This window comes from Epinephelus fuscoguttatus, linkage group LG10, assembly GCF_011397635.1.
Source record: "Epinephelus fuscoguttatus linkage group LG10, E.fuscoguttatus.final_Chr_v1".
NCBI lineage: Eukaryota > Metazoa > Chordata > Actinopteri > Perciformes > Serranidae > Epinephelus > Epinephelus fuscoguttatus.
Window position 1 is genome coordinate 21,340,725 of NC_064761.1, and position 12,996 is coordinate 21,353,720.

General features: G+C 40.4%; 1 protein-coding gene across 1 annotated transcript in view; it reads right to left on the reverse strand.

The window, feature by feature from the left end:
- Nucleotides 1-12,996, reverse strand: part of nr5a2 (nuclear receptor subfamily 5, group A, member 2) — a 76,011-nt gene continuing 63,015 nt past the window's right edge. Inside the window, exon 7 of the mRNA XM_049587139.1 lies at nucleotides 1-3,706. Within this exon, the coding sequence (XP_049443096.1) occupies nucleotides 3,459-3,706 (248 nt within the window). The 3' untranslated portion in view covers nucleotides 1-3,458. The remainder of the gene's footprint in view (nucleotides 3,707-12,996) is intronic.

Below are 12,996 nucleotides of genomic sequence, written 5' to 3' on the forward strand. Positions count from 1 at the left end.
GACGCAGTAATATATGATACATCTGTGTTTCTGTATGTTTCATACCTTAATGCCTTTTATAAGTATTTTCAGTGATCCAGGACTCATTTTATTTTAAGATGCGCTGCATAATAATGTAAGCTAAATGCCTCAATTAGAATTTTAATCTCAACTTCATTTCCAAGTTTTCACTAGAAGTTAATTGTTTTTTTTTTGTATTCGGTATGTTTGTAAGTCTTTCATGGCACTTGCTGTACATTTGCTTGTGAAAGTGTTACTCTATATTGTGCAGTAAAATTTGCAGTGTGTCACATTATCTGAGCAAATGGGGTGTATTTGTGACCCATTACAGTGAGACTTCAGGTGGACAGTTCTCTCCCCTGGTTTCCCATCACTCCACTTTCAAACTACCAAATAAAGGCCAGGGGAAAAAAGTAATATAACCCGACAGTGTTAGTGTGTGCAGAAAGCGAGAATCTGGTGTTATAAGCATAATAATTATTTATTGAAATATGAGGAAAAATTCAATTAGCCTCAGAGAGACACTCCCCAAAACAGGGGTAGTGAAAGGGGCAATCAGAATGTCAGCAGGAGGGGCAAAAGTCATAGACAAGCAGGAGGGAAATAGCATTTTGATCCACTGTGTTTGATCCATGTGCTGAGAGCTTACATGAGTATGTGAATGCACAAAGGTCGTCATTGTTAAAGTCCTTGTTAAAGCATTTGTTCTGCATGCATACCTTTAAGCTACAGTGTGGTTTGTTGTCAGGCAGACAGCTGAAGACCATTCCTCTTTAACTTCTGACAGCTGATGCCACAGAAAACTGTTTCTCCAAACTTTTACTTAACTTTATTTCCAATCAAGCTCCTGTTGTTGTTGATCGAGCAGGACTGCAGCCATGCAGAAAAAAAAGGAGACTTCTGCAATGACCACGTTAATGTGCATGACTCTATGGCCTGCATGTGGTATAGAGTTTGACTGCGTGTTCTAGGAAGTCCAAGGCAGCTGCAGAACCTAAACACATAGTCTGTGGGTGATAAAAGATTGTCTGATCAATAGACGCAATGAATGAGTGTCAGTAAATGGAGCTCAGGACCAAGAACTGCTTAACGACATGGGGGTTTAAGTGAATTTTCTGTACATTAAACATGCCATTGTTTAAAACTACTGATCGTTCAGTGACTTCATTGACATAATGTTGACAGGTAAACAAATAAACACCACAGGTTGTTGTGGGAGGCAAGTGTTGGGACATTTTGGATAAAAACAGTAACAACAACTACAGTACATGTGGGGAAACTCCACAGAAATAATTTAGGATGTCATTTTTCAAGAAAAATAATAAAAAAAAACAAGCCAGGTTTTGTTCATTTTGACACAATACTGGAAGTCACAGCTCACGGGGCAGCGGAGGGGAGATGCAGTCTTTGGTATAAGAGCAAACTGGAAAGAACAATGATGCAGGTTGAAAAGAAAAACCGATGTGGCACAAACATCTTTCACACCTGCTTGCTTAAATACAGTACTCTTTTCAATGCACTGACTTGCATGAACATTTAAAAGACCGAAACATTACGGTGATTTCTTTTCCCCTTTTGGAAAAGCCCATTATCTTGCTCCAGACCTGCATCGCTGAACTACTAATGGAAACAAAACAAGAACATGCTACAGTAAACAAATTTATTCTGGCGCGGACACCTCACGTCATGTAACACAAAGATGGAAACCCAGAGACGCAATAAATTATCTTCATTATTAAGCGTAACCAGTGACATACTGTACATCAAAAAGGTAAAAGCACTGTAAATAAAAAAAGGAAAAAAAAATAAAGTCTACAAAAAAGGTTGAAAGTGAAACGGAACCCTTATACAGCAATGCTTAAGAAACAAATGTTTGAATGCCAGCAGACACAGATAGAAATTAATATTTAAGTGTGATTCCTTTTTGATTTTAGTGTCTCACGACATAATTTAAGTACTGTTCAAGAAAACAAATAAAAAATAAAACACTGTACACACACCAAAGAAAGCAAACCAGAGGGATCTTTTTTTTTCATTTCGTTGATTTCATTTTTTAAGAAATCATTGCTTTGCAATTTATGCTTCATCACAGTTCTCTCCCATATGACCACATGAATGTAAACACCTGTTGAATTATTCTTTTTTAAATTTTTTACAACATTAATACTTTATATATATATTTGTACATATTTTCATTCACATCTGCACGGTTAGCTAGCATGGTAATGAAATAAGGCAAGACTCACATAACTGTGACATCACAAATCTTTTTTTTTTCTTTTTTTTCTCTCTTAATACTGATTATTAAGGTTTTTTTGTAATTTCCTTCTTCTGTTCTGCAGCAGGCTTTGGTCTTTCCGGACAAAGGCAGGGTCGATCCTTCTCCGTCTTCAGAATCACACTTTGTTTTGTTCCAGTTGTAATGAGATAATAAAAAGGGAGGGTGCTTTTTTGCAGGAAAAAAAGGGCTATAAATACAATTGTTTCATCTGACGTTATTAATTGAATTTATTTAACACTGGTCTTTCTGAGGTACATAGTTTAAGATGATTGGGGGAGAGGTGGAATAAGAAAGGGGAACCACAAGGTGACCATGAGGAGCAAATGACTTCTGTTACAAGAGAAAAAAAAACATTGTATTTTTCTTCTTATTGGCCTATTTATCATTTTGTTCATTAAAGAATGTTCTTTCTTTTTTTTAGACGTTTATTTTTGAAACATCAGTTCTCCCTCCTCAGTCAGATCAAGCTGCCATGGCAGGCGTCTTATGCGAGTCCAAAAAACGGATGTGACAGTAGGTAGGAGCCTCTGGCCTGGTTGACTGCTTGTCCGTTTTTCTTTACAGTACCAACGACAGCTAAAAGCCGGTTTCAGTGAGAGAGCACACCGGAGCATCGTCGACCAAAATCAGCCACGGCTCTAGTCGTGTCACAAAGCTGTGAAAGATGGGCGGTGTTACTGAGCTTCCTTCCTCAGCACAAAAAGCCTCTCACAATGTCACCAGTGCTAAAACACTTGAGGGTTTTTTAATTCTATAAGCTGCAGCCTGCCAGATGTGATCATGTGTGCTCGTGCAGACGATTAGATCCCATTTCGTGCCAAAGCAGTTTGTTTCAAGTCTTTTTTCCTTACATTGTGTCTGCAGGGATGAGGAGATGGATCTTCAGTCTGACTTTTTTTTTTTTTTTTTTTTAATAAAGGGATCCATATGCTTGTTTGTGTGTTCACATGATGTCTCTGTGCATGTGTCTTTGTCCAAATCCGTACTCCAAGTTGTAACTTGAAGATCAAAATGAGCTTAATATAAACAAGAGTTGCTAACTGTCTCTGCTTTCCATCCTCCAGGTCATCGCTCAGTCATAACTGAGCTGAAAGGTTCAGAAATTAGGAGTTTATGGGCTGCAGCAACACTATCTGGATGTCTGCACAGCTGCATTATGGGCAGTGCAGTCCCCCTTCTAAGCTCTCTTAGCGTGAAGCATCTCGATGAGCAGGTTGTTGCAGGGCACGTCGCCGTTCAGGTGTTTGTAGTAAAGGTATTCTTCGGCCTGCAGGCTGATTGCGCGGATCTCTGGCAGCCGGAGGAGCAGCTGGCCGAACTTGTCTGTTTGCTGCGGGTAGTTACACATGACGTAGTCTAGCAGTGCTGCGTTGACCTGCTCCTGGACGCTTTCTACCAGGTGGAAGTTCTCCAGGTTCTTCACGTCTACAGGAGGAAGCAAGATAAAAGGTTAGATAAAGATGACACACAAGCAGTATATAAGCAGGAGTATAAGGACAAAGCAATGAAAAATAATTATTGAGCATTATTGACATAATGGCAGATAATTACAAGTTATGCTCGTTTTTAGGCTTATACTTGTATTTTGGGACTCTATTAGAACATGTTTACATGCTTTAATGGGTAACACTTTACTTGAAGGTATCTACATAAGGTTGACATGACACTGTCATAACAATGACATGACACTGTCATGAACTTGTCATTAACATTATGTACATGTCATAAACATTTATGCCTGTTGTCATTAAGTGTCATTTGGTTTTTGTAATGACAAGTTGACATTGTTTGGGTTGTGTTGATTATGACAAGTTGACATTAATTAAAGTGACATTACCAGAACATGTCTTTGTCATGACAAGTTGACATTAATTAAAGTGACATTACCAGAACATGTCTTTGTCATGACAAGTTGACATTAAATTTGTTTGGGATGTCCTCATTATGACAACTTGACATTAACCAGGATGACATTACCAGAACATGTCTTTGTCATGACAAGTTGACATTAAATTTGTTTGGGATGTCCTTATAATGACAACTTAACATTAACCAGGATGACATTACCAGAAGATGTCTTTGTATCAATCATTATATCACCTTATCATAAACACAAAAAGAGGTGCATTTCTTGTTAATGTCAAGTTGTTATGACAAAGACAACTTCTGGTAATGTCATCCTGGTTAATGTCAAGTTGTTATGACAAAGACAACTTCTGGTAATGTCACTTTAATTAATGTCAACTTGTCATAATCAAGACAACACAAACAATGTCAACTTGTCATTACAAAAACCGAATGACACTTAATGACAGCAGTCATAAACATTTATAACATGTATATAATGTTCATGACAGGTTCATGACCGTGTCATGTCATAGTTATGACAGTGTCATGTCACCCCTATACCTTCAAGTAAAGTGTTACCCTTTAATGTTCAGAAACACTTTATTTTTCTAACACCGTCTGTGCTGGAACACCTGTATTCACCCTGTACATCTGAAATGCTCAGTTTTAGTGCCTGTCTTTTTACGCCCAGTGTGCTCTGATTGGTCAGTGTTTGCAGGTCTGTGTTCCTAGTGTCTCAGCACAGTCATTGCAGCCAGAGGAATGACTGTTATGGCAGCACATTCTCTTGTGAAACTTCAAGACTAAAATCTAAACCAAAGTCTTCACATCAGGAAATTGTGTTGAAATCAGTGCGAAATTAATAACTGTAATCAATATTACATGTTTCACTGACATTAGCATGTACTTGTGGCAGCAAATGTAATGTAAACACTTGCAGTAGTGTGCCTGGAGCAGATGACCATGTAAAGAAATCTGTCATGAGCTGACGTCAGCTTGTGGCAAAAGTAGAAATAAACCATACAGAGTATTTAGAACAGTCTGACACCTGAGGTTTTTGCTTTCAAAGGATTACATTCACCTACATTTACCTCATAATTTGAAACCTTGGCCACTTTTAATATGAATGTCAGACACTGTAACATTATATGACAGAAAATAAGGAAAAGCATTAAAGCTTCATGTTAACTTGACTTCTTTATGGCCGAAACTATAACTCAAGACAGTTTTATAGTGTCACAGTATCCTCAAGGAGGCAAATGGTTCATATTTCAGAGTCAAAAAGGATATACGAATTTGTATTCTCAAAAGTGCTACAGCTTAAAATTTTTGGTTATGACTCATTTATTTATTTATTTTTCAAATTTTAAAAAGGACTTCAGAATGCACCGCATGATGAAATATCCGTCCCTCCTCTCCTTTTTCGTCTGAATTGTCTCCTGAGAGTGCGATGTAGAGGTAATCAGGTAAAGGCAAAAAAAAAAAAGGTTCTCTCGAGAGATTAATTCCCCGAGGAGTCGATGAATTATGTAGGGCAGAGTTACAGTCATATTAGCACCAGAGCTGCTCCCTAACCTAACGCCTTCACCATCCTTTTATATCATAACAGCACAGAATGTGTCATAATTATTAGTGTAAAAAATATAAGATAGAGACAAATAGAGATTGTTTTTTAAGCATCAGTCTCGTAGAAAAAAAAACTGTAGGTAAAAATAAAAATGCAGAAATTCATCTTGGTGGGAAGTCTTTTTTTTCACAATTAATTCCTTGTGCAAAATACATCTTGCATCCCTCCAAAATCCTACCTTTACGCGCAGCTATAAGCACTTTTCCTTGACAATAATAAGCTCACTGGGGGTTTGAGCAGATTATTGCAAGACAAGACAAAAATTTGCTAAATGGATAATGGTGGACCAGAGCGCTGTGTGTACTTGTCATGATTATGAAGCGCAGGGCTGCAGAATATTTAATCACATAGTAGCTCTGTGTGTGTGTGTGTGTGTGTGTGTGTGTGTGTGTGTGTGTGTGTGTGTGTGTGATCTTTTATTAATCTGTTTGACCCCAGGTCATGTGTGCTCACAGTGGGCTAATGTGGAATGACAGAGTCCCTGTGTCTAGTTGACACCTCTGGACCAACACACACCAACGCACACTGTAATATACCATCTTTCACGCCAATTCTCCGCCTCCCTCTCACACATACAGACACTAATCCATGGAAATACACATAATATTTCTCACACAGTACCCCCTTCCCACACACACACACACACACACACCATCCACCCACCCAGAGCATTAGGAGGAAGGAGGGGGAGATAAATCAGCAGCTAATGAGGTCTAGAGAATGAGAAGCAGGTCCTTCAAGGCACTTCCATCTATGATGCACTCTACCATGCTATTACAATCTGTATGTGTGTATGTGTGTGTGTGTGTTTGTCTCCTCTTGTGTTGCCTACCTATGTGTGAGCTGGTGTGTAGCGTGTGCGTGCTCACCCTGACCTCTGGGTGACACGGCGGGGGGCTAAATAAGGCCAAAAGGAGGGCAGGAAAAGGGGGAGGGAGTGCGGCCCGTGACAAAGGAGGCTCCAAACAAACATGACATGTGCTTTTTCCTGCTGCCACTCAGCTGTCTGACCCCCTATCAGACTCCTGAACCAGCTTTCACGCCACCAACACCTCCAAGAAGCATTGATATAGCCTTACATAAGCTAACCCAGTCGAGTGTGGGCTTTAGGCTTTGACACGCAGGCGTCCCACGCAGGTCAACGAGAAAAATAATAGATTTGTTTTCATCTGCACGTCGAGCAAATGTAGCTAAAAGTTTCTGAGTTGCTCAGAGTCTTTTAAAAATATGGAGAACTTTTTTTGTATTGCTATTGAGGGCTGGAGCCAGGATTTCAGAGAGTCCACCTCCCCTGTAATTTCAAATTTTATTCAGATTTATCACAGTGTACTTATTAAAAGTATACAATGAAGGGAGACTCATGCAGAATCACATATGACCCAGGTGTGATGGTGTATGTTTCTGCACAGACTTTTTGTATTTTCATCTTATTGTCTGGGTTTGGGACATTTATAGGTGTGGCTCCCACGGTGCTCAGGTGAGGTCATGGCTTTATAAACAGGTAGCTACCAGGTTACCAACAATCCTCACAGTATACCTTTAAGTTTCCATAAATGCTGCATGGTAAATCAAGTCCAAACCTGCTGGAATCATTATATAAAATACCCATTGTGTGTACATTTTTAATTGTCAAACATTAAACTCCTTTCAGGTTGTTTAAACCCCCAAATTCCCCTAAAATATACAGACATGACATCAGAGGTAGCTACAGCCCCGGTGCTGACTCATAATTACTTTCTGGATTATATTTTCTGTTGATAATATCATAGTATCGTAGTTGGTCAGAGATTGAAGGAAAAAAAAATATTCAAATTCAAAGCCAATCCAAAAGTCTACAAATTGATTTCAGGCATGGGAAATGATTTAATCTGTAAAATGTGTACTACAAGAAAGGCTCAGTGTTCTCTGCACTACAGACACGGTCGATAACAAACATCTCACGCTGCTTAATAATCAATTCCGCAATGTCAGTGCCTCTTCCGAGTTTGATTTAGTTAATTTTGCAGCAACATGACAAGGTGAGCCCGGATCACAGCAAAAACATGTGAGGTGTTGCCATGGTTTCTCAGAAAGATTTTTGTCTGTTTGTGCGCGTGTCTGCGTGAGTGTGTACGCATGTGGAGGGGAGTTTGATGGTTGTATGTGTGGATGTTGGGGAGGGCGGGGGGAGAGACTACAGAGAATTAGTACCCAATGTCTCTGTCAAGCTAATTAGTGGAAAGTGAGGCAAAAAGACAGCATTTTAATTGCTAATTATTACCAGAGCCCCTTTTGAAAAAATAATGAATGAGGGCTTCCAAAAAGAAAAGGCACAAATGACAATAGTTTGATATCTGCTCCCGTTTGCAAAACCAGACCCTAAAAAAGAAAAAAATACTCAGATTGATGAGAAAATCTTAATTTTGTCGCTATCAAATCAGACAAATGGATTGATTCTGATTTACTGATCATTCAAAGGCGGGAGAGGGATGATGAAGGAGATGAAGGAATGGGGAAGAGGTGGGGGAGAAAATAATAAAATAAACAAGTGATCAATGATTCCCAGACAGTGTCAGGTTGGAGCATTAAGTGTGCTAAGCACTCTCTCCTTTTCCTTCAGTGCCCCCCCACTCTTTCTCTTTCGCTCTCCATCTCATTGTTCAGTCACTGTGGGACTAATTATCAACTTTTTTTTCACATAAAACAGCCACAGTTCGTTGCAGCGCTGCGTCTGAATACTCAAATGGAAACCCCGAGGTCCCGCGGAATACATTGTTTCATTTGACGGGCGATCATGCTGAAGCCAGCGACCTAATGCAAAAGCACACACACACACACACACACACACACACACACTTACACATTCAATCTCTCTTTCACAGAGCCCCTGAAATCACTGCTGTGCTTTTTAATTAGACTAGATCGGCTCTGTGCTGTGAGTGTGTATGTGTGTTTGTGTGTGTGTGTCCGCATGTGCTTTTACACTCTTTCGCCGCCTCTTGAAATCCACCTGCTTCAGGGACACAAACACACACATACACACGCACACACACGTGCACACACAGTATTTAGACACACTGCACATTCACTCATGCAAATACTTGCTCCATTACTTCACTCTGATCTCAATGATGCCTCACAGACTGGACACTAACAAAAACTGATCAGAAAAAAAACATCACTCGGTGTCAAAGTTCACTGTTCTCTGCAAAAGCAAACAGGCGTCACTTTGCTTATGGCTTTGAGAAGCTAAGGTGGTAGAAAAATACTGCACTTACAGTAAGGCAGCCTTATAATGCATGTAATTCTATATATCCATGGTACAGGCTGAAACGTAAAGTTGTGGTATGAGTTAGGAATACACCTGAGATGTCAAGATAAACCTTTAAATGCCCTCCACACCTTTCCGTCATGCTATTTCCACATTACATTATCACCTACTTCCAGGCAAGTCCTCTTCATATAATACACTGATATAAGGACAACAGTTATACATTGCAAAATAACACCATGGTCTGTTACAATACACTTTTAGTGCTCCAATCAATAAACCTCTCAGTCACATGCTGCCAGCTCACCGTGCCTTTCAAACTTCACAACATGTGTTTCCTGCCGGGTCCAAAAACAACACATAAAACTCCGGGTCATAAACGGTTATTGAGTCAAGTGCTGTCAGTAAAGTTGCCCAATTAAACGTGAGTGGAAGACAAAACAGTCACTTCCTGTATAGGCGGGAATTAGAGGCTCCTGGTCTTCCAATAGGGGCTTTCACAAGCGTTTATACGAGCCTATCAAAGCTGAAGCACCTTTTACTACGGCAGCGGTGCTTCAAAGAGCGTGGAGTTGAACCCATGTCCAGGCCAAGTCCTTTTTATTGCACCTTCCTGGATTGTTATCAAGTCAACATCGTCGACTGCTACTTTATTCATTATTAATCTGCCTCGCAGCTCGGCTCCAATCAGAGACAGGGGCGGTGAGAGAACAGAACCCAATAACCTTTGACTCGGAGTGGGTTGAGGGGACAAAGTGAAGACTGAGGACAATAAGCAACATGTCGAGCTGCGTGTTCACTGCGAGAATGTGGCTGTGTGTTTGTGTATGAGCGTTCGTGTTAAAAAACAGGGCAGCAGGGGTGATCAAAGCAAACAAGGTTCACAGGGCAAGGGGCAATGGCCGCATGGTTAACAATATCACTTAAATAGGCTATTATCTGAGTTACGGTGCACTGCCCTGATGCGTAAGCTGCGCTTTGTATCAGAGAAAAGCAACCTCCTTTACCCTTACACCACAATAAAGTCATAATGTACACAAACACACACACTACAGCTACACACGCAGACTCACCACAGCTCCCATCAATACTCCACTGACAGCATTTCACATGTATAAGTGTGTCTGTATGTGTGTGTGTTTTCCTCTACAGGAGGCTCAGCTTCCCTCATCTATCTATGCTTGCCAGCAAACAAGTTTCCCTTCTCCCCGGAGCTCTCAGCTTCCTTGTTTTCCTCCAAGTCCCATTTGGGGAATTCCCTTTCTCAGATACGAGGCCTCCACGTTAGAGACGGGTAAAAATACGGGGGTGGGGGGTAAACTGGAGTTGTATGCTCCTTAACATTTAATGGGGGGTTCTCTGAGACTTGATACACCAAAGGCTAAAAGGATAACTGGCATCATACAGTAACTATCTTATCACAGGGTAGAAGAGGAGCATGTATCAGCTGAGGTTTGATTTCTTATAATGATGTCTTGAACTACAGACAAACACTGCTATATGTTGCAAGACTGTTTGGGGGTTAAGGCAGGGATATACTCACAAAACACTGCAGTAATGCATATGACTGGGCAAAAATTGTTTATTATGGCTTTTTTGAATTGGAATAGCACACAGACAGTGAGAAAGGTGTAGGGCCTAGAGGTTTTAGATGCTGCTTGACTAGCCAACAAGCACTTAGGTTGGAGCATATAATATCCTTTAAGCTAATTTATTATTGTGTGTGTACCGTTGTTCGCATTTATACTTGTGCGGTGGTATGTCTGTGCCATTCTGCAATTATGCCTCCAAAACACTAGTTGGTGTTGGGGTTTCTATCCCTTTGTGTTGAGTTTCTGTGAGGTGCTATAAAGTTTGATTGACTCCAAACACACCTAAAACACATAAAACATGGCTTTATAGCAACAATGTTAAACTCAAGTAAAAGGTTTGGCTCCATTATAACTCGTAAAGTTCACAAATACAACAATTGTCATTTACTCAACATGTTTTCTCCACAAATACAACATGCTAACATTATTAACATAACCCTATGACAACTTACATTGCAAAAATTAGCCTTGTGGCTAGCAATATAGCCTTATAGCCTCATATGAGACCAGGATGAATTACGTACAAGACTTAAAATGCTTTTTTTGTGGCGGCTTTATTGTCTTAAAAATTCATTGTTTCTTATCTGTGAAATTAAAGTAAATACAAGCTTTGTTTCCACCATGGGAAATGGCCTTCAGCTTACAATAATAAACAGGAGGTCTGCGCCTACGTGACCTGTAGTTACTGTTTTTCAGGGGTGCACGCAATGATGGGTTGAGGCTTGGATTAATGGAAATCATCTCTTCCTTCCTTTTAATTATTTTTTGGAATTCTTGTTTTCATGTGACAGGAGTCTCTTTCATTTTATTATAATATACTACAACATTCTTTATATCTGCAAATAAAACATACCCAACTCATGCCCCTTGATGGACAGTTTCATCTGAGCCTATAGAGAACCTGTTGGCCACATCTAATTTCAAATCATCTTTTCTTGTGCACCTAATGAAGTGAAAGGATCTCAGGAAGCATCCTTTACACTCATTAGCTTTTTACTCATTTAACAAAGGCCTCATTAAGCCCTGAACAGTGACCCTTCATCTTGAAAACTGACCCTTTATTTCACCAGCACAGAGCAATATACCATAGCTACATGCCCTCAAGCTAACATAGAGCCCAATGTCCAGAGGCAAAGTATCCTCTGCGCTAACAATGCATAATAACAACTGTCTCACAGTTCCTGAAAACAGGCCACCAGTGGGGACTGCCTAGTGTCAGCATGTCAGAATAAAGCATGAAGGCTCAATTTGCCCGCCGACTCATCAAACCCTCCCTTTAGCCACTCAGGGGGCCAAACGCCATGCGGCTATGAAAGAGAATTACGCAGGTATGGTCCAGTTGGGGATATATTAAGTCAAACCTAAACCTCCTCCGACAACACTGCTATTGTTGTTAAGCTAAACAGGTAGCGGCTGGTTCAGTTCTGTCGCCCAAGGACGGGTCGGCGGGCTCGGCGGGGCGATGGAGAGAGGTCGAGAGATATTGAGAGGAAGGGAAAAGTGCCTTAGGTCCGATAAAATAAACAAGAGAAAAGCCGCTCCAAGCAGGAAGGAGACAAGCTCTCTCATTGACTATGCTGGCTGGGAGGTGCTGGGGGTTTATCCGGAGGTGAAGGGGAAAACAAATTTACATCCTCTATCAGTTGGTCCGATCTGTGGCTGTGTTATTATGGACTTTGAGGGCTTTAACAGATGGGCACAGCCAGGGAGGATATTATCAGTGGGAATAAGTATTAAATGGATAGTCCAGAGTTTTTGACTCTACTTTTTTCTTTAACATATAAAGGTAAAGTGGTCAATAACACAAAAATAGTCATTATTCATATAATTATAATTACTATAATTGTTTTGTTTTTTTGAAGATATGTGTTGTGGCTTAAAATATTTTTGTCAACTGGCCCCATTTGTTGCTGTTCATTTCTCAGAGCTGCAGACTCACTGGGATAAAAATCATATTTCTGGGGAGTAAAAAAAAAAAATCACATTGTCTCAGCATTATGAAAATCCATTTGCCAGAGGGATACTAAGAGATTTGAATCAGCAATGAACCTGTGGTCCCTCTAGTCCCCCCCCTCCACCCACCTCTTATTGCCCTGTCTTAAGTCCCCCTGGAGGTGGAACCAAATGCCTCTCAATGAGCCGACCTCAGACCGTGGAGTGCACCCACAGGTCCCTGCTCTCACCTTGCTAATGCCATCCGGATTGTAAAGACAGTTAACCCCCACCACCACCACCATAACAGCTCCCAGTCATGTAGCTATTCGCCGCTAATGACGCTAACACTTGACTGACAGGCTCAAATCTGGACAACTATCCACACAAAAAAAGTCGGTGTTTGGTGTAATCTCAGCAAATGATTTATGCAGCAGTGAAATATATATAAAAAAAGAATGAATTA